General features: G+C 39.6%; 1 protein-coding gene across 1 annotated transcript in view; it reads right to left on the bottom strand.

The window, feature by feature from the left end:
* zgc:158766 (uncharacterized protein LOC100009641 homolog) overlaps positions 1-22,003 on the bottom strand; it is a 131,799-nt gene that overhangs the window by 4,250 nt on the left and 105,546 nt on the right. The window contains 12 exon segments of the mRNA XM_052016913.1: positions 1,207-1,415; positions 2,301-2,570; positions 3,788-3,904; positions 7,607-7,690; positions 7,693-7,783; positions 8,365-8,535; positions 16,132-16,172; positions 16,175-16,349; positions 17,977-17,982; positions 18,084-18,173; positions 19,758-19,852; positions 19,855-20,006. Of these exon segments, the coding sequence (XP_051872873.1) occupies positions 1,207-1,415; positions 2,301-2,570; positions 3,788-3,904; positions 7,607-7,690; positions 7,693-7,783; positions 8,365-8,535; positions 16,132-16,172; positions 16,175-16,349; positions 17,977-17,982; positions 18,084-18,173; positions 19,758-19,852; positions 19,855-20,006 (1,501 nt within the window).

The raw sequence follows: 22,003 nt of genomic DNA, 5'->3' as shown, positions 1-22,003 counted from the left end.
GAGGACAATGAGGAATGAGAGAAAAAGGTGGAGAATGGCAGAAGAGAATGTGGATTTTAGTGCTCTTGAAACTGGAAAAGCAGCTGCAAAAATCATTTCACAAAATTGACATCATTTCTCATCAATGTTGCCACATCTTGCCAAATCCAAAAGTTGGAGAGTTGGAATCATTGATCATACACAAAGATTTGCTTTGCTCATAACAACAATCAATTAAAGACATAATTTATGCACATCCACAGAGAAAGACATGCAGAAAGGAAACATTTGTTGTGGTGTTTTGCTTATGCTTTCTTACAAAGCTGGAATACTGTGTGCGGTACTGGTCACCACACTACAAGCAGGATGTGATTGTACTGGATAGGGTGCAGAGAATGTTGCCTGGGACGAAGTGGTCACTTATGAGGAGAGAACGGATAGGCTGGGTTTGTTTTCCTTGGAGCTGAGAAGGCTAAATGGGGACCTGATTGAGCCATAAAAAATTACGAGGAGTACAGACATGGTAGATAGCAGAGAACATTTCCCCGAAACAGAGGTGACAAAAACTGGAAGACATAGGTTTAACATAAGGGGGAACAGGTTTAAAGGGATTTGAGGAAGAATTTTTTCACCTGGAGGGTGATTGGAACCTGGAACGTCTGCCTGAGTGGATGGTGGAGGCAGGTACTCTCACAACATTTAAGAAGTACCTAGACAAGCATCAAAGGATACAGACCCAATGCTGGTTGACAAGGTTAGTATAGATGCATAGTTGATGGTCACCAGGGAACTGGTGGGGCAAAGGTCCTGTTTCTGTGCAGCATGAACCTATGACTCTGAAGTTTGGCAAAAATAAATTCAGTCCAAAAGTAAACTGATAGCAACTCTAAATTGTTGCAGTTTGATCTTAGTAGTATCTGGTAAAGATTTAATTTAATTTAATTCTTGCCAGAAAATAGGTTTTCTTTGCTTTGTTAAACTCTATTCACACTTTCCTTCTTCTTGAATTACTGACAATTCCTGATTTGCCCAAGAACTTTCCTTCTTGTACAAACATCCTCAAAAATCCAAGCAGATTCATTCCTTAAACTGAAGTATGTAAAAAGCTTTGCTTAAATGTTAAGAATTAAATGTTTTGCAAATCACAGGACTGGTAAGTAAGCTGTGATTATTAGAAACATTGATCCATTGCCAATAATCAACACTACACAAAACTCAGATACTTACTGCAGTTATGTATTGGTTCTTCGCCTGCTTAGCCCTCTGCATCCTTGGTGAAAGATTTGGGGATGAATAATGGCAAGGCTTATTAGAGTCAGGATTAGACGCTTCATCAGAAAGTGTCTCTGTGGAAAACTGGGACACGTAGTTGAGAGTTGAGCCACTGATGCTTTCTGCTGAAGTGCATTGTGAAGAGGTCTCCGAGCTCTCTGTGACTAGGACAAAAAAGATGGCATCTCAGAAGTGCTCAGTTTCCTTCAGGTGACAGTGATCACCTTTAATAAAGTTTAATCTTTAGCCATGTACAAAATTAAATTGGTCCAGAATGTCTGTGAGCCTTGATATGGTTTGAATACTGACTTTTCTTTTTGCTTTACAGCTCTTGGAAAAAGAAATGCTTTCTGGCACTGCATTTTTTTCAGTTTCATCATCAGTTCAAAATCTAATTGTTACAACATTAAACAGGATTTGCCTTTGGAATATATGGCAGATTATCCAAATACAAAAGTGACTTCATTTCTAAAGCATTTCTTTGGCTATAAAGTACTTTGGGACATCTTGAGGTCACAGAAGATGATACATAAATGTAAATGCTGCTGAGTTTTTGCAGCAGTTTGTTTTCTGCACATAAATGTAAGCCTTAATTTTCTTTTTTTTTCCAACATCTACTGCAAGTGGTACAGAAGCCATAGTATTCAACATTTCTAACTACAGTGTAAGAGTTGAACAGGGGAGACCTTGTTTTGATTGTTTTACAATTTTTTTTGTTTTAAAACAAATGTAAAATAAATTACCTTGTTATACAATAGAGAGAAACAATATGATTTTAATCATGCTGATGAAAGGTTATCTAATATTTATGTACAAATGATTCAATTTTTGTGCTGAGTCAAAACATTTTTGTACTTGGCTAAATGGCCAAATGTTAAGTAAAACAATATGGCTCTTTTGAAGAAACATCATTGGATAGAGCAAGGATAAATCTGGCAGAATAAATTACACCAGTTTCCCATAGCAATACATAGCAGAATAAACGAAATGGATTTGATGAAGTTTCAGAAGTTTAATTAAGAATAATCCCAATTCTATTATAGACTCACTTATAGAGGGTTGGCTTCCAGAATCTTGCTCCAGTTCATCTTCTTCGATGCACGTTCCAATGTCATAGGACCACTGGTTGAAAGGTGTCAAATGCAGACCAGCGTGTACTGGACTTGAATACACATGAAGATTGAGAGTCCCCAGAATGGATGAAGATGACTGGCTGCTCGAAGAAGAGGTGCTGCTGTTGGATATGGTGGAATGAGGCCTCTTGAAGGACATTGAGTGGTCAAACGAAGACACAGCAATAGATGCTCTTGTTCGAGTTTCTAATGAGTCATAATCAAATTGAAAAATGTTAGAAAGAAAATGCTTATGTCGCATTAAGGATAGAGAAGATCTTTGAACAGGATAACTACACTTCAAGGGATTTTAGTTCGGGAATCATAGAAATTTAACAACAAATGAGAAGCAATTTGCAGCAAAGATTCCATCTGGTAGTAGAGGCACTGATTAGCCTAATAAGTGATCTCAGAGTGACAGTTCAAAATAAGGTCCAGAACATTTTCAATTTTACAGGGGACCAGGATATTTTCTCCTGGATCGATGAAAATAGTCACCAGCTAATTCTGAACTGTCCAAAGGCCACCAGCATGAGATTTCACACACAACCATTCAACCCCTATTCTCAATCCTAACGCAATGCACAGATGAAGAATGCACAGTTTTGATGAAGAAATTAAGGAAGGGCCATGTTCTCTCATTTGGAAATCTATGTATAACTCAGTTAATGAAGAGACAAGGTGAGAGATATTTCATCATTCAAAGGATTAGTTTAGTGTGAAATCTTTTGTCACTCAGAATACTTGAGACAGAACCGAAAAGAATCTTTTAACGGAAAGGTGCTTGAAAATAGGGGCAAAAGTCAGGCAATGAATCAAATGTGATTTTTCTGACTAACAGGGACTTTTCTTTCCTTGCTTTTGTACTTCAATTCTTTATGGGTGGAAGAATCTTTTATTCTGGGTCAGGCCTTGAAGAATGGTGCCAGTGTACATGAACTCACCTTCCACTCTTCTTGAGAAGCACTTAGTATTTTCTCATGATAATACCACAAAGATATGAGTTTTATTGGTACAGCCACAATGTAACCTTGTCTGTGTTTGTGCATGGTAAGGTGGACAGTGCCATGCAGAAGGGAAATGGCAACGAACAAATACTTTATCCTTGGTGGCCTTCACCTAGTCCATATCAATACTCAGGATCCAAAGACCTATAAACAGGGAACTGGCCAAACAAACGTCTCCTGGTAAAATTCACTGGAGCATTGGATCCAAGTACCGTAACATTTAAAAATAACATCAGAAGGGAATAGAATGAAGTTTGTGAATGAGTAGATCAGAAGGATGGTGTTCAAGCAGTATCACGCGGCCCTGAATATTCACCTTAATCTGCAGATGTCCCTCCCTGGTTATTGTACATTTAAAAATAGTCAAGTTGCTGAAGTTTCAAACTGCCATTTAGATGATTACTTTATTTGACATACCTGTACCTTTCATGATGTAATCAATTGCACGATCACTGATGGCAGCTTCACTGGGCTTGATGTCCATAAATGGTTTATTACCTATCCCCATGGATACCATCTCCTGCATCCTCAACTCTGTAACAAAGAGTGTGGTGGTTAATCGCTAAGGGATTACTAAATCATTAATTATTCAGATGACAAGCATGTATTGCTGCAACTTCATTTTTTTCTTAATAAGTGTAAGTTTGAAATCCTAGTTCCATTTATCCCTGAGGCAATGTTCATCCTGCTATTTGAAGACCTGTACATGGTAAGAAGACATTAAAGAGAAGGGAATTTAAGTGGCATTCCTTGTTTGGGCCTGTTTTTATTTTTGGTCTCTTAAGAACCCACAACTTTTATGCAACTGTCTGCCAAATTATTTGCATAGGAAATTACGATATGCATTTCAGGTATGAACAATGAGCAACTCCAGGATATTCAGCTCTGAAAACCTCACCGGAATGAAATCAGTACCAGCAACCCCAGATGAAGTCAATTGCATAGATACTCAAAAGCTATCTTTCAATTACTCCAGATATGTTCAAGCTTGCACTTGGGCTGAATGGCTAAATACCACATCTTGGGGCAAATTTGCCCATTTAGCAATTGCCAAGAACCAGAAGGGTTCTTCAAATGCTGTATCATCAGTGCTAGCAATAGAGCTGTTTATTTGGTTCAGTTAATATTAATATGCAAATTAATTGTGTGATGATGGCAGATGGAGGGAATGGTTATATTACTAAATGAGTGCATCAGTATTCACCAACAAAACAGATGCTGCCGGTGTCTTGGAAGATGGAACAAAGATTTGTGAAAGGTTTAAAACTGACTGAGGAGGTACCAGAGAAACCAGCTGCACTTACAGTGAAAAAAATCACATGGTTCAGATAGAAGAGATCCTAGATTACTAAGGGAGTAAAGGGGGAAACTGCAAAGACCTGACCATAACCTTCCAAATATCTATAGGTTCAGGAGTGGTGCCCGGGGACTAGAAAACTGCAAATGTTACAATTAAGAATAAACCCCTTGACTACAGACTGGTCAGTTGTTGGTAGTACAAGTTCTGGAAACAATCATCAGGGACAGAATTAACAGTCACATGGACAAGTATGCATTGATTAGGGAAAGCCAGCATGGACTTGTTAAAGACAAATAGTGTCTAGCCAACTTAATTGAGATTTTTGAATAAATAAGAGAGAGAGTTAATGACAGAAATGCAGTTGATGGATTTCCAAAAAAGGTGCCACATAATGGACTCGTTATGAGAATTGAAAGTCATGGAATAAAGAATGCTACAGCAGCATTGGCTGAGTTACAGGAGACATAGTGAAAGATTGTTTTTCAGACCAAAGGGAAGCATACCGTGGAGCTCCCCAGGGATTGGTACAAGGATTGCTGCTTTTCTTAATATTTATTAATGATTTAGACTTCGATGTACTGAAAACAATTTCCAAATTTGCACATGACTCAAAAGTTGGAGGCATAGTCAACTGTGAATATTAATAGAGATATAACCAGGGTGGTGGACAGATGGATGGAAAATGAAATAAACAATGAGAAATACAAAGTGTTACATTTTGATTTAAAAGGAAATTGCAAGCAATATAAACCAGAGGGAACTATTCTAAAAGGGATACAAGAACAGAGAGGTCTGTGGATATATTAGCATGGCTTGCTGAGAGTGCCACAGCAGGTTTAGAAAATGGTTAAAGTACATATGAGCCTGGATTTAATCAAAAGAGGCAAAAAGTACAAGGGAAATTATAATGAACCTTTGAAAAACACTGGTTCAGTCACAATTGGAACATTATGTCCAGTTCTGGACTCCTCACTTGAGAAAAGATGTAAAGCTTTTGGGGAAGGTGCAGATGGGATTTACCAAAATGATTATAAGGCGACAGGACTTTAGTTTGTGGATAGTCTAGAGAAGCTGAGGTTGTTCTCCTTGGAACACAGAACATAGAACAACACAGCACAGGCCCTTTGGCCAACTATGTTTTGCCGACCTTTTAACCTACTCTAAGATCAATCTCACCATTCCCTCCCACATACCCCTTCATTTTTCTATCATTCATGTGCCTATCCAAGAGTCTCTTAAATGTGCCTAATGTATCTGCCTCGACCAGCACCCCTGGCAGCACGATCCACACACCCACCACTCTCTGTGTAAAAACCTTACCTCTGATATCTCCCCCACCCCTTTCCTCCAATCACCTTAACATTATGCCCCCTCATGTTAGCCATTTTCACCCTGGGAGAGAACCCCTGGCTGTCCACTTGATATATGCCTCTTATCATCTTGTACACCTCTATCAAATCACCTCTCATCCTCCTTCGCTCCAAAGAGAGAAGACCTAGCTCGCTCAACCTATCCTCATAAGACATGCTCTCCAATCCAGGCAGCATCCTGGCAAATCTCCTCTGCACCCTTTCTAAAGTTTCTGCATCCTTGAGGCGACCAGAACTGAACACAATACCCCAAATGTGGTCTATCCAGATTGTTATACAGCTGCAACATTGCCTTGCGGATCTTGAACTCAATACCCCGACTAATGAAGGCCAACACACCATACGCATTCTTAACAACCCTATCAACCTACGCAGCAACTTTGAGGGATCTATGGATGTGGACCCCAAGATCCCTCTGTTCCTCCACACTGCTAAGAATCCTGCCATTAACCCCGTAGCCTTCAACAACCTTCTACACTATCCATAACACCACCAACTTTCATGTCATCTGCAAACTTACTAACCCACCCTTCCACATCCTCATCTTAGTCATTTAGAAAAATCACAAAGAGCAGGGGTCCCACAACAGATCCCTGTGGAACACCACTGGTCACTGACCTCCAGGCAGAGTATGCTCCATCTACAACCACCCTCTGCATACTAAGGGCAAGCCAATTCCGAAACCACACAGCCAAGTTTCCCTAGATCCCATGCCTCCCGACCTTCTGAATGAGCCTATCATGGGGAACCTTATCAAACACCTTACTAAAGTCCATATGCACCACATCCGCTGCTCTACCCTCATCAATGTGTTTTGTCACAACCCTCACTTACTCAAGTACTCACAACCCTCACATTCCATCCTGTGAGACCTTCCTGGAACTATTAACCTCAAAGCTTCTAACATGGGCTGGGGCAAGGGATCGAGTGCCTCTCCAGACCATCTGTTTTTGTAGAGGCTGCAGGCCATTTTCCAAGTAACTGCTATTCAAAGTGGATGGATCAGCAAGGCATGGGCAGGGTCATGTGGTCTGGTGGTTAAAAACTACCTCCTGTTGGTCTGGGCAGACAACTAACTGACTCCTTCAATTTGTCACCAGACACTCACTAATATGCCAAGATCCATTTGGTTCACCTTCTACCAGCCTGGTTGGCATATAATAAAACAATAATGGGGTCGTAGATAATCTTTATGATCAATATTATTTAATATCAAAAAATTTGTTTACAACAATTCTTAGTCAGAAATGGGGAAAACTCCACTGGTAGAGAGTTTTGCTCAAAGGTCTAAAGACATCTCTTTCTTCTTATTAATGTCACAATGATCATGTGTCATGCTTCAAATTAGCAATTCCAAAATCTTCTGAGCGAAAGAATCAAATTTACATTTGAACCAAGAAATACCATCAACTCAAACCAGCTCCATAGAGGGCACAATTCTTGATTAGACACTGGGAATGTGAATCGTGGGCCTTAATAGGAAACAAACAGCATTGACATAAAGCACACACCTTCTTCTTGGTTTACATAACAATAAATCAAAAGACCTGAATCCCACTGACATACCTCTGTTTCTGAGGGCTTGGCGCCACAGGATTTTTCCTATAACATTTGTCCAAGTTAACTTGACCTCAGAAGAGCTGGCCTGAAAATATAAGTGTCCTGAGATTTCCTTCTCCTGAACCAGATCTCAAAACGCAGCCCACTTTCTCCAACGTTCTCGGTCATTCCAATCTCGGCAGTCTGAAATCAGTCAACAATCCAGTAAGCGCAGGAAAACTCTTGCCAAATGTTACCATGAATTACTTAAAACAACATTATGAAAATATTTCTTTGAAATGGATGGAAACTTGAGGGTATATTGGAGTAAAGTCTGACTTATTTTGCACTTCCTCATGCTTGAGCTATTTGTTGAGCAATGCTTCAGTATTTAAATTTCTTATACTGCTTTTCAAATCCCTCCATGGCTCTGATCAGCCATATCTCTGTGATGCCCTCAAGCTCTATAATGATCCAAGGTTTTAATGTTTTGCCTATCTTGAATCACCAATTTTCAACACAGTAACATTGGCAACTATGATTTCAGCCACCAATCTCAAGTTCTGGAAGTTTTTCCTAAATTTTTCTGCCCATCTACTTCTCACTCCATTTCCAAAATTTTTCAAGACATATACTTTCTCACCAAGCTGTGCCAAAATTTCTAAGTCTGCCTCAGAAAAAAAGTAACTTTGATTGAAAGGTTTATTAGATGAAAAATATTGTGTAAATGCAAGTCTTTGTTGTATAAGTTCATAACTTTTCAAAATTAATCATTTTTCCTTTACCTTAAATGACAGCTTGTAAACATAGATGTCATATCCTCCTTCAATCTTTTTTGTTTTGCTGAAGAGAATGAGGTCCTCGAAGAGGAAGATGTGTCTCAGATATTTTTTGCGTCCACACCAAATGACAAATTCTTCCTGACACATAAGCTGTCCTTGTTCTTTGAGATTCACCTACAGGATATAATAGTAATAGAACATAGAACATGGAACACTACAGCACAGTACAGGCCCTTCGGCCCATGATGTTGTGCCGACATTGTATCCTGCTCTAAGATCTATCTAACCCTTCCCTCCACATAACCCTCCATTTTTCTATCATTCATGTGGTGCCGACATTGTATCCTGCTCTAAGATCTATCTAACCCTTCCCTCCCACATAACCCTCCATTTTTCTATCATTCATGTGGCTATCTAAGAGTCTCTTAAATGTCCCTAGTGTACCTGCCTCCACCACCTGTCAGCAGTGCACTCCACGCACCCACCACTCACTGTGTAAAAAACTTATCTCTGACATCTCCCCTGTACTTTCCTCCAATCACTTAAAATTACGCTCCCTCATGTTAGCCATTTTCGCCTGGGAAAAAGTCTCAGGCCGTCCACTCGATCTATTCATCTTATCATCCTGTACACCTCTATCAAGTCACCTCTCATCCTCCTCCTCTCCAAAGAGAAAAGCCCGAGCTCACTCAACCTATCCTCATAAGACATGCTCTCCAATCCAGGCAGCATCCTGGTAAATCTCCTCTGCACCCTCTCTAAAGCTTCCACATCCTTCCTATAATGAGGCAACCAGAACTGAACACAATATTCAAATGTGGTCTAACCAGAGTTTTATAGAGTTGCAACATTACCTCATGATTCTTGAACTCAATACCCCAACTAATGAAGGCCAACACCACCATACACCTTCTTAACAACCCTATCAACCTGCATGGCAACCTTGAGGGATCTATGGATGTGGACCCCAAGATCCCTTTGTTCCTCCACACTGCTAAGAGTCCTGCCATTAACCTGTATTCTGCCTTCAAATTCGACCTTCCAAAGTGTATCACTTCACACTTTTCCATGTTGAACTCCATCTGCCACTTCTCAGCCCAGCTCTGCATCCTATCAATGTCCCGTTGTAGCCCTACAGCAACCTTCTACACCTATCCACAGCACCACCAACCTTCGTGTCATCTGCAAACTTATTAACCCACCCTTCCACATCCTCATCCAAGTCATTTATAAAATCATGAAGAGCAGGGGTCCCAAGACAGATTCCTGCGGAACCACTGGTCACTGACCTCCAGGCAGAATACGCTCCACCTACAACCACCCTCTGTCTTCTATGGACAAGCCAATTCTGAATCCACATACCCAAATGTCCCTGGATCCCATGCCTCCTGGCTCTCTGAATAAGCCTTTCATGAGGAAACCTTGACAAACATCTTAATAAAATCCATGTACACCACATCCACTGCTCTACCTTCATCCAATGTGCGTTGTCACATCCTCAAAGAATTCATTCAGGCTCACGAGGCACTACCTGCCCCTCACAAAGCCATGCTGACTGTCCCTAATCAGCCTATGCTTTTCCAAATGCCCATAAATCCCTGTCTCTAAGAATATTCTCCAGTAATTTGCCCACCACTGAAGTAAGACTCACTGGTCTGTAATTCCCAGCATTATCCCTACTCCCTTTCTTGAACAAAGGGAACAACATTTGCCATCCTCCAATCATCTGGCACTACTCCTGTGGCCAGTGAGGATGCACAGATCATTGCCAAAGGTGCAGCAATCTCTTCCCTTGGCTTCCCGTAATAACCTTGGATATATCCCGTCCGGTCCTGGAGACTCATCTATCCTAATGTTTTTCAAAAGTTCTAGCACATCCTCTTTCCTCACATTGACATGCCCTAGCATATCAACCTGTTGTATGCCATCCTCACAAATGTCAAGGTCTCTCTCACTGGTGAATACTGAAGCAAAGTATTCATTAAGGACCTCTCCCACCTCTTCCGACTCCAGGCACATATTTCCTCTTTTATCCCTGATAGGTACTACCCTCACTCTAGTTATTCTCCTATTCTTCACATATGTGTAGAATGCCTTGGGATTTTCCTTAATCCTACTCACCAAGGACTTCTCATGCCCCCTTCTAGCTCTCCTAAGTTCATTCTTAAGCTCCCTCCTGCTGCGTTGTAACTCTCAAGAGCTCTGTCTGATCCTTTCTAAACCTTAGGTAAGTTTCTTTCTTCCTCTTGACAAGACATTCTATGTCTTTTGTTAACCATGGTTCCTTCACTCTACCATCCTTACCCTTCCTCAATGGGACAAACCTACCCAGAACCCCATGCAAGTACTCCCTAAACAACCTCCACATTTCTGTTGTGCACTTCCCCAACAACATGTTCCCAATTTATGCTCCCAAGTTCCTGCCTAATAGCATCATAATTCCCCCTCCCCCAATTAAATACTTTCCCATATCGTCTGCTCCGATCCCTTTTCAAGGCTATGGCAGAAGTCAAGGAGTTATGGTCACTGTCTCCAAAATGCTCTCCCACCGAGAGATCGAAACCTGATCAGGCTTATTGCCTAGTACCAGGTCCAGTATGGCCTCTCCTTAAGTCGATCTGTCCACATACTGTGTCAAGAATCCTTCCTGGACACATCTAACAAATTCTGCCCCATCTATCCCCTTTACATTAAGGAGATGCCATTCAATATTAGGGAAAATGAAATGACCCATGACAACAACCCTGTTATTTTACACCTTCCCAAAATCTGCCTCCCAATCTGCTCCTCAGTGTCTCTGCTGTTATTAGGGGGTCTGTAGAATACTCCCAATAGAATGATCGCTCCCTTCCTGTTTCTGACTTCCACCCACACTAACTCAGTGGATGATCCTCCAGGATGTCCTCCCTTTCTACAGTTGTGATACTGTCCCTGACCAGCAAAGCCATTCCCCCACCTCTTTTATCTCCATCCCCATCCCTTTTGAAACATCTAAACCCCAGAATATCCAGCAGCCATTTCTGGCCAGGTCTCTGTAATGGCCACCACGTCGAGTTCCATGTATTTACCCATGCTCTAAGGTTCCTCAGCCTTGTTCCTGATACTTCTCGCATTAAAGTAGACACATTCAGCTCATCCAACTGACTGCAATTTTGCCCTTTCGACTGCCTTTCCTTCCTCACAGTCTTTCTATGTGCTACATCTACTTGTACACTAAATGCCACCAACCTCTGACCTGTCACTCAGGTTCCCATCCCCCTGCCAAACTAGTTTAAAACCTCCCCAACGGTTTTAGCAAACCTGCCCGCAAGAATATGGTCCCCCTCCAGTTCAGGTGTAGCCTGTCCCTTTTGTACAGGTCGTTCCTTCCCCAGAAGAGATCCCAATGATCCACAAATCTGAAATCCTGCCCCCTGCACCATCTTTCAGGGCAGACATTAATCAGAGGCCACACCCACCCTGTTGATTGTAAAGTAAATGATCCATGGCATCATTTAGCATTACAGAATGGTTACAGCATGAAAGGAGGGCATTCAGCACATTAAGTCTGTATGGGCTCTATGTAGGACAATCAAGCTAGACCTACTCACCAACCTCCCTTTGTAGATCTGAAAATTTCTTTCCTTTCTAATATTTATCCAGACCCGTCTGAACACTACAATTGAATCAACCTCTATTGCAACATCTGGTAATGCATTTTCAGATGCTAGTAACAGGCTGCCTTGAAAAAAATCAAGTCATTTTTGGTTTTTTTGCTAATCAGCTTCATTCTATATCCGCATCTGCACAGAACTGGACACAATATTCTAACTGTGGCCCAAACCACTGAAGGTTCATCATGACTTCCTTGCTCTATACTCTGTGCTGCTATTTATAAAGCCCAGTGTGCTATAAGTTTCCTTTCTTTCTTTCTTTTTCAATCTTTTTACTAGTTTCCAAATTAATACAGATTAATATATAACATTGATGTTTGTACATGTAATACAAAGAGATCAAGAGAACAATCATGGCATAGATAATCATAAAGAATAATAAAATATTTTAAAAATCTGTAGACCTCACGATCTCTTAGTAAATTAATATAATATAAAAGAAAGGAAAGAAAAGATTTATTGTATATATATAAAGGAAAAAAATCCCCAAATCAATTTTAAAAATTATAAACAATATATCAAACCAAACTAAAAGAAAAAATTTCAAAAAAGACTTGTCTGAAATTTCTCAATAAAAACAGAGAATATTATGTCAACAAATCCGTTCCTCTAAATTGGAAAGTTATTGAAAGGGATCTATATCATATGAAAATATTGAATAAATGGCCTCCAAATATCTTCAAATTTAAGCGAAGGATCAACAGTACCACTCCTAATTTTTCCAATTTTAACATGATATAGTTTGAGAGAACCATTGAAAAGTAGTAAGGGGTATTGGATCCTTCCATTTAGCAAAGTGATCGTTTGGCCATTAATGTAACAAAGGAAGCATAGGTAGCGGAAGCAGATAAATGGCCAGACTCTATCCTTGGTAATCCAAAATTGCAGTGATAGGGTGAGGTTGTAAATCAATATTCAATACAGTTGAAATAATGTTAAAAATGTCTTTCCAATATTTTTCCAAAAGAGGACAGGACCAAAACATATGTGTCAAGAAGCACATTCGACTTACATCTGTCACATACAGGATTTATATGGTGATAAAAACAGGCTAAGCTTATCTTTTGACATATGGGTCCTGTGAACTACCTTAAAGTGTATCAAAGAGTGTCTGGCACACATTGAAGATGTATTAACTAAATGAAGAATTTCTTCTGTTTCTCTGTAGGTAAAGATGTCTGGAGTTCACTTTCCCATTCATTCTTAATTTTGTTCAGCGAGTCTGGGCGTATTTTCATAATTAAATCATAAATTATTGTTATCAAGCCCTTCTGATAAGGATTGAGACCTAAAATTTTTTCCATAACTTCAGTTTTGTATGGTGTCGGAAAAGAGGGTATAGTAGCTTTTAAAAAATTTCTAATCTGCAATATTGAAAAAAGTGTGATCTAGACAAATTGTATTTGTTAGACAGCTGTTCAAAAGATGAAAAACAGTTATCAATGAATAAATCATGAAAACATACTATTCCCTTCCTTTTCCATATAGAAAAAGCTGAGTCAACGCTGGATGGTTGAAAGAAAAAATTAGATTGAATGGGACTTGACAAGTTTAAATTTATTCAATCCAAAAAATTTACACTATAAGTTTTTCTTAATTTTATTTTTTAAATTTTATTTACAGCGTGGTAACAGGCCCTTCCGGCCTAATGAGTCCACGCCGCCTATTTTAAACCCCCAAATTAACCTACCCGTATGTCTTTAGAACGTGGTAGGAAACCGGAGCATATTGACCACTTCTCAACTTGCCCTGCTATCTTTAACTATGCACGTTTCCCCTCAGATCTCTATACTTTGTACCACTATTAGAATGTCACCCTTTAACTTATATTATCTTTTCTCATTCTCCCTACCAAAATATTATACCTCACATTTCTCATCATTAAGTTTCATTGTCACCTACTTGCCTGTTAATATATCCTTAAAATCTATTGCTATCCTCCTTACAATTCATTGTGCCCCAATTTTTGTGCCGTTTGCAAATGTTGGAAATCGTGTCCTGTACACTATCCAAGTCGGTATAACTAATATATATTCAGAAAAGCAGTGGTCTGAGAAGTGACCCCTGGGGAATTCCAACATTTTCTTTACTCCAGCCTGAAAACAATCTTTCACTGTATTTCCTTTTACTTAGCCAATTTTCTATTCACTATGCTATAACACCTTCTTGAAGTCTATTCCTATCCTCACAGTTTTCACCATGCCTCCGAATATTGTGTCATCTGCGAAGAAGATGAAGGTGTTCTCCCAATATTCTACTTACCCCTCAACTGACATCTTTAAAGCAAATTATATAATTAAAGTCTTATGAGTGGTCCAAACACCCTTTTTCCAGTTCCCTTTTAGCCACATCAATGTAACCTTTTCTCTTTGCCTTTAACACTGATCATATGAATCAGTGTTTCTGCTATTTCTTTCCCTTCCTCTGACCCACCAGGCCATGCAACCCCTGTCCCAGCACTGAAATTACAGCTTCACCTACTTATCTCTCCTATCTCTCATCATCTCCTCTCCAGTTCATCTTGTGCCCAAAATTCACCTCCTCATCCCATTAGTTGTTTGATAATCTTCTTGGATCCCATATTAGTTGACATTGTTACCAGTTCACTTGTAGGAATACTGACACCACCTCCCCCCTGCCCCCCCATCATATCATCATCATTTTCCTCAAAAGAAAAACAACCTTGGACTTCTCCCACTAGCACACTACAGCCCCATCAAAATGTCCCTTTCTTCTCCTAAATCTAGAATATACTGATTTATGTTCCTGGTCTTTCCTGAAGCTCCATGCTTGAAACGCTCCAATCAGGCTTCCATCCCAGCACAATCCTAGGTGACTGTGACAAGGGTAATTGATCACCCTCTCATTCTTCGAGACCTACATGGAATTTTTGACGTGGATCACCACACTTCCTCCACCAGCACCCAATTATACCCACTTGGCTCTGCTATTTAATTCAGCCATAGAATCATCTGCAAAAAGTTCTCTTCCTACTCCTGTGCCTTTGATGTTTCCCAAAGGATGTGCCTTTGGAACCCTTTAATTTATCATCAGCAAAATGGCCCAAGCAACATCGTCTTTCACATCACTACCAAAGCAATCCAGTTCCACATCACCACCACCTCTCTCAGCCCCTCCATATCATATATTATCATGTATTGAGGAGGAGTTGAAATCTCCCCCAACTTAACACTGGAAGATCATAGCCATCACGAACTTCATTCTCTAACTGTTGGCTCCAGCTCTCTCCCTGCAGCTTGTTGAAATCTTACATTAATGTATTAACAAAATCTTTTGAACTGGCATTTGAATGCATTGTGGGAATTGCACAAGCAGAGAGAATAAGATTGTGCTATTTTCAAGCAGTTCAGACCACCTTCAAAATGTAAATCTTTGAAAGCTTTTGTTCCATCTGGAGAGCAAAATAATCAGGGTATTGAAATTGCCTTGATCTGCAATGTTTTGCTGAGCTGGATAAGGTGACTAATCCAAATCCCTGTTCTTTATTTGTTGCAAAATTCAGGCCATGTTCATCAGACTGGTAATTGGATTCTATCCAGTCAATGTATGGAGTCCAGTCCACCAATCTGAGTGAATCAAAGGACTCTGCCACTTAGTATCTTACTTGGATTTAAAAGCCATATTCAGGTTTCTTTGATCATAGCAACAACAATAAAAGTAGAGAGGATGAACCTGCAATTTTCAAACACCTTTCACAGCTTTGTGCTCCATGGTATTGTTTGAAGTTTAGTCTGTGTGCAGGAAAACACAGCAGTCAGCTTGCGTACAGGCAGATCATACACGGTCAGCAATGAGATGTGTGAGTTTATTATCACTTCTCGTGAGGTTGGCTGAAGGATAAAAGAGACAAAATGGAAGCAGGAAAATACTCACAGGGCAAATGGCTGCCCTCACCCACCTGCTCAAAGAAAGGCAAAGGCAAAATTCCCAACAGCAACTACTCTCGCTATCAGCAATAGAGCTAAGCATAGAATGTGGAAAGACAAGGAGGTGCTTTTCAACAAAAGTACCACTCTGATCCTCAAAAGTGGCTCTGAAATTGCCAAAGGTAGTATTTCCAAATATTAGCTAATGACAGAGGTAGATTTCCCTTACAATCGCATCCACGAATGGCATCCATCGCCAGCAAATCATTCCATGTCGAAGCTGGAACTTAACCATTTCCTCAGCTGCTTGCAGATCATTGAACTCCTGCTCCTGTGCTTTGCTGCACTCTTTGATCATATCTTTCAACAGCAATGCATACTTGCTCATCCGCTGGATGGTGTTCAGAAGATAGGAGGCCAGGTCCATCTTATCACCGAGTGCCAGCTGCTATTCTGCAGAAATATTGCACAGATGGGTCAGCACACATACAGATAGTAAAATCAGGGGAAAGGCTGCAGGCTTTTCAGCCCTGGAACCTCCTCCACCATTCAATTAGATCATGACTGATCACCTCAAAACCATCTATCCACCTTCTAATTCATATTAGAAACAAAACAAGTAGGAGCAGGATGAGGCCATTCAGGCCTTCAAGCCTGTCTAGCATTCATTATCAGGGCTAACTTCTTTGCTCTATCATACCATGCGATCATTATGTGCCTTGACTCCTCTCGTTTCCAAAAACCTCTCAATCTATGATTGGACTATGATCAAGAAATGAACTCCCACAGCACTATGAAATTGAGAATGAGAGATCCAAAGACCCTTAATCCTAGAATCTGGACCAACCATTGATTTTGGAGGAGCTGACTGCCTCCACCCATTCCTTTGACTTGAATAAAACTCCAAGGATGAGATGACTGTTATACAAAGAAAGATTGATTAAGTTCCAAGGAATGTCAAGTTTGAATAGTCATCTCTCCTTAGACAACCGTCCTCTCATCCTAGAACTCTTTTCAAGGCAATCATATCTGAAGTAAGGTGGCTAAAAATGCACACAAGTATTCCAGGTGTGGTCCCACCAGGTCCAGGTATAATTCAATTATTTTACAATTTAGGCTGTTGTTCTATCTGCTTTCATAGTTATTTGTTCTACATGCAAGGCAATTTAATATTATTCATGTACAAGATACCCAAGATTCCTTGGAATAACAACATTGCCCAGTTGTGAGAATGTTTCACTGGAAGGAAGATTTGAATTAGACACATGGTCTCTGGAAGGATTTCTTCTTTCATAAAGGTAATGGATCTTTGAAATTATCTCTTCAGAGGATTGAATAATTAAGTATATTCTGAGACTGAGACTGATGGGTTTATGGACAGATCAAACATTATGTTAGCGTTCAGTAGAGCAGGCTTAGGGATGATCTGTATATGTTATTATTTCTTACATTCTTGCATCTTCTCTTACCACTTTGAATATTTTGTCTGCAGAGATTGGGATCTCACTTCTGCAACTGATGCAATTATTAATTTGGAAAATGATGGATTTTAAATGTACAAGCGGATATGAGAGTAAAGGTAGGCAAATGGAATTAGGTCACAGAGCAACCATTATCTCATTGCTTTATATAACAGGCCCTAGGGGCTAAATAACCTACTCCCACCCTCTGTTCCAACTAGGTTTTGCTAACCTCCTACTGTTTTACATATCAATGTTTATTTAACAAATTTCCCGAAATATCCCCAAAGGAATTTTGTAACATAATCGCTGCCTGAGGAAATGCAAAGTCAACTTGTGCCCAACATTACCCGAGGGAGCAGCTAGGGTACTGGGAAGCCTTCCCCGCATTGCCTCAAAATACTGCCATGGGTTCTTTGTCAACTGTCAGTTGCGATTTACGCTGGACCTAAAGTACAGCAACTCCAATGGTTCAGCAATCTATCGGTTCTGCACTGGAGTGTCATGCTGTAATATGTACCCAAATCACTTGAGTACATTTTGAATCCACAAGCTTTAATCTCACAGGCAAGGGTGATACCAAAGCTTCATAAAGCATCGGGACACCACCCACACTTCATTCTAAAACAAAAATTCAGGACACGCAAAATCCTTTTGTCAATTTATTTCTACAAAGATTAAAAAACTAATGTGATTCTTTTTAAAGTACGTGTGCTACCTACTTTAAAGAAAGTGTTTCCGTGACTCGCAAGCAGATTGTCAGACCGTGGCTTGTTCATGCTGTACAGTGCATACATCCCAAATTGTTCTTCCTGGATGAGCAAAGTAAACAAGTAAAAACTGTAAATGTTAGCTAACGTAAACAGTTATTGCTACATGGCTCCAAATATATTGAACTAACCCATGATTAAATCACATTCTCAGACTTGTAACCTGCTCATCAAACTCTGGAATTGAATTTGATCTTCTTGATAAAGATTCTAAACTATTAAATGCTGTTTCTTTAATTACTAAAATTCTCTATATTGTTGTGTTAAATAAGGAAAAGAGCACTTTGCTTTTAACAGCTGCTCTTTAATCTTCATAATTTTATCTGGAGACAGTTAATGATCATGCAGACATTTCCATTTTTACCCCAGAAGATTATGGCTTCTGATTCTGCTGAAGGTGTTGAAGTCGGTGGGCTGAATTCAAATGCACAAACGTCCATTACTACGATTTTTAACAATCCATAAAGTACATTTTGTTGTTAATCTCTGAAGTAATAGAGCAGGAGGAGACTAGGACCTTCCTGGAAGCTTAAGAGTTGCAAAGGTAGAAATAAAACCTAAGCAGAAAGTTTGCACCAGAAGTGTCAGACAGAGCAAGATAAATATTTCAGCTGCAGCATCAGCATGAAAAGGCAGAGTAAAGTTCATAAGCTTTCCCTCCTTCTATTCTTTAGGGATGGAGGTGAACGTGTGCAAGGATGAGAAGAAAAGTGGGCAAGTTAGATTTGACCTATCTCCCTCCTGTCCCAGAGGGGATGGAACAGACTATATAATATGCTCAGCTCCCTGGATGCAGAATTTGGACACATTCTGAACCCACAGGGAGCTCAGAATGCATGACTAAACCAAGCACAGAATATGACAGGACTATAAAGTCATAGAGGACACTGCACCTCTGGCAAGCTTGAGGAAATACATGCTATGTTTATGTCCATTGCCCTTCTGCAAGGTTTCTGTTGGCTGCTGACTTATGTGATCTCCCAAAGGACATGCCTATGTCTGTCTGCTGCTGACTTCTGCTGTTGGGAAGCCAGGAAACAGAATTTAGGCAAATAGCGTGGGATAGATTGCTGATGAGTGGAACCATCTGCTTGTGCTCAAAGGAGTTAAACCGGATAAATTGATGGAATTCCTAATCCCTGTTTTCCAGATGTAAAACAGGGACTAAATGGACCAATGTCACAAGATACAAGGGTGCCTAATATATCACCAGGACCAAATGCTTGGACAAGAATCAGACATCCATCGTGACTACCTTTAGATATGTAAATACTGGTTCAATGACTGACTGTGCATCATTTGCATTATAATTTTCTATCTTTTACCAGGTGTAAAGGAATAGCAGGTATAATCAGAGTTATGGTGTAGTGATCATTAGTACAAATGAGAACCAGACTTCAAACTATTCGGATTAACTTTGTAATGCCCAGACTGGTACAACAGGTTGAAGATCAGGGAATGTGCAATTCCCAGAATATTGTTGCCAAAATGAGTAATGTCCTTTGTTGCAAAATGCTTGACATTGTAGTCAATAGCACTTGCCAACTTATTTTCTCTGTGTGTTTCATATCTTCAATTAATCACAAATAATTATGTTTATGATAAGGTGGAAATAACAAGACTCACATGTCTGAGGAAGCAATGGCTGACTCGAAGTGGACTGTTTGTACAGTGCTCAAGTTCCTTCAAAAAGTGCTGACAGTGAAAATCATAGAGCTTTCCAAATTCCCAAATATGATGTTTCGCTTTCCACGCAGGTCTTGAGGCAAGTCGATTCTCTCCATCTCTGGGAAGTAGTGATCTATGATATATCCAAGGGACTTAACATACTCCCTCTCTGTGCTGATCATTTCTTCCATTATGTGCTGCAACTTGCTACAGGTAAGTAAAGGACAGCCAGTTGGAACATTTCTTAGCTGCAGGAATTGCAGGACAAATGATTTTGAATGTGTCTAGACATCTGCTCTGGTGCATTGCTAGATTTATGCTATTTGACCTCAAAATAGAATGAAGACACATATGGTATGAAGCTACTGCTTGGCAGATTGATCTCCCATTACTATGCACAGTCTCATACCTTTCCCTTGTGCTATCAATTATAAATATAGAAATATACAGCACACACAGACATACTGTGACCTAACGAGTCCATACCAAGGTACCTGCCCCATCCCTCTACATTCAATGTAAAAACACATAACTCACTTCAACAAATTTTGCCAGTAGCAAATTCCACGTTCTAAATTTTCTTTAGATAAAAAGTTAACCTGGAATCTGGTATTGTAGTCTACCTTGCAGGTTGAAACACCTTCACTGTATTTAAGCTCTTGAACTTTAAAAATTCCTATTTGCCTACCACTGGATCTTCATTTCTGGCAAGAGCCCAGCTTAGACAAATTTTCTTTGTTGGTTTAACTACTCTTTTCTGGTGCCTTTACAGCAAATTTAATTAAATAAATGGAGGAAATAAACTATTTTCTAGCTAAGGTAATGAATAATGGTTTAATATCCAATATAGTTAACAATTTGTCATTTTGCTGAAATAAAGTCTGTCCTCCTCCTAGTCCTTTTAACTGAATAATTAACACAATATGATAATTCTTGGATATGGATCTCTGTTACTATCAAATCTTACATAAAGTGTGTCACAGTTTTCATTTTTCACAATTAGGAAGAGCACACTTTGAAATTGGAGGACCTCAAACACAAGGCTGGAACACTCCATTTGACTGAGTGAGAAAAATATGCATTCCAACTTTAAAATCCCTCAATCCAGAAACTGTGAAGTGAATATCCAACAATTCCTGAGTTTCACCAATCAAAAATCATAATATTTAGGCATCCATGAACTCATTAAATCAATGGTTACAACCTACCATTCAATTTAGATATTTACCAAATAGTGCCTGGGGGTACTAATGCGCGATCTTGTTTGTTCATATCAGTGGTAGTCATGATGCTGTTTCATTATGTTTTAGGCAGAACCATTTCAACAAAGGGTGGATATTCAATTACATTCTTTATCATACAACCAAGGCCCAAACTCGTGTTGCTTCCAAAATTCAGTACTATTAGTGTCAATGGAGTTGTATTTCAGAAGCTTATTTTAATACACATATACCACTGTACCACTCTCCCTAATGGGGAAATCTGCTTTTCACTGTCCCAGAAAGACCACAGATACTGAGGTGGTTCAACAGAAGCAGTGAAAGGTGGAATTTTACTAGTTAAGAAGGTGAAGGATGAAGAACATGAGAGATATTTTAGCCCTTCATGCCCGTTCCACCATTCAGAAGATCATGTCTGATCTTCTACCTCCACACTACTTTTCTGCACCAACCTTGCTTCCTTTAGTTCCCTTAATATTCAAAAATCTAGCTGTGTCTTTCTGAGTATAAAGCAATAGAGCCTCATACTTTTTTATGTTTCTTGCTAGTGACTCTCCAATTCTATTTTCCCTTTGCCATCAATTTCTTGGCTACCTTCAGCTAAATTGTGAAACTTTCCTGTTCTTCAGCTTTTTTTTGCTTTCTTTTCCTTTGATCTAATATTATCCATTTTTCTTATCATCTGTAGCTAGACCATTTTTACTGTTGGGTTTTTGTACATTACAATATATTTATTGTAAACAAGTCGTTAACTCTTTAAATGTTTCCCATTGCTCATTTCCTCCCATAACATTTCATGTAGTTTCCCAGTCTACTATAGCCAACTCATACCTCGTAACTTTGTGATTTGATTTGTTTAAATTTAAGATCCTAGATTCAGGTTGAATTAAATCACTATGGTTCTTTATATAAAGCTACCACTTTTTCCTACCACTTTTCATTAAACACCCCAAAACCACACGATTATTAATTAACCCCTTCTCT

Source organism: Pristis pectinata, chromosome 5 (genome assembly GCF_009764475.1).
Source record: "Pristis pectinata isolate sPriPec2 chromosome 5, sPriPec2.1.pri, whole genome shotgun sequence".
Taxonomy (NCBI): domain Eukaryota; kingdom Metazoa; phylum Chordata; class Chondrichthyes; order Rhinopristiformes; family Pristidae; genus Pristis; species Pristis pectinata.
This window is presented reverse-complemented; position numbering and strand designations above follow the sequence as displayed.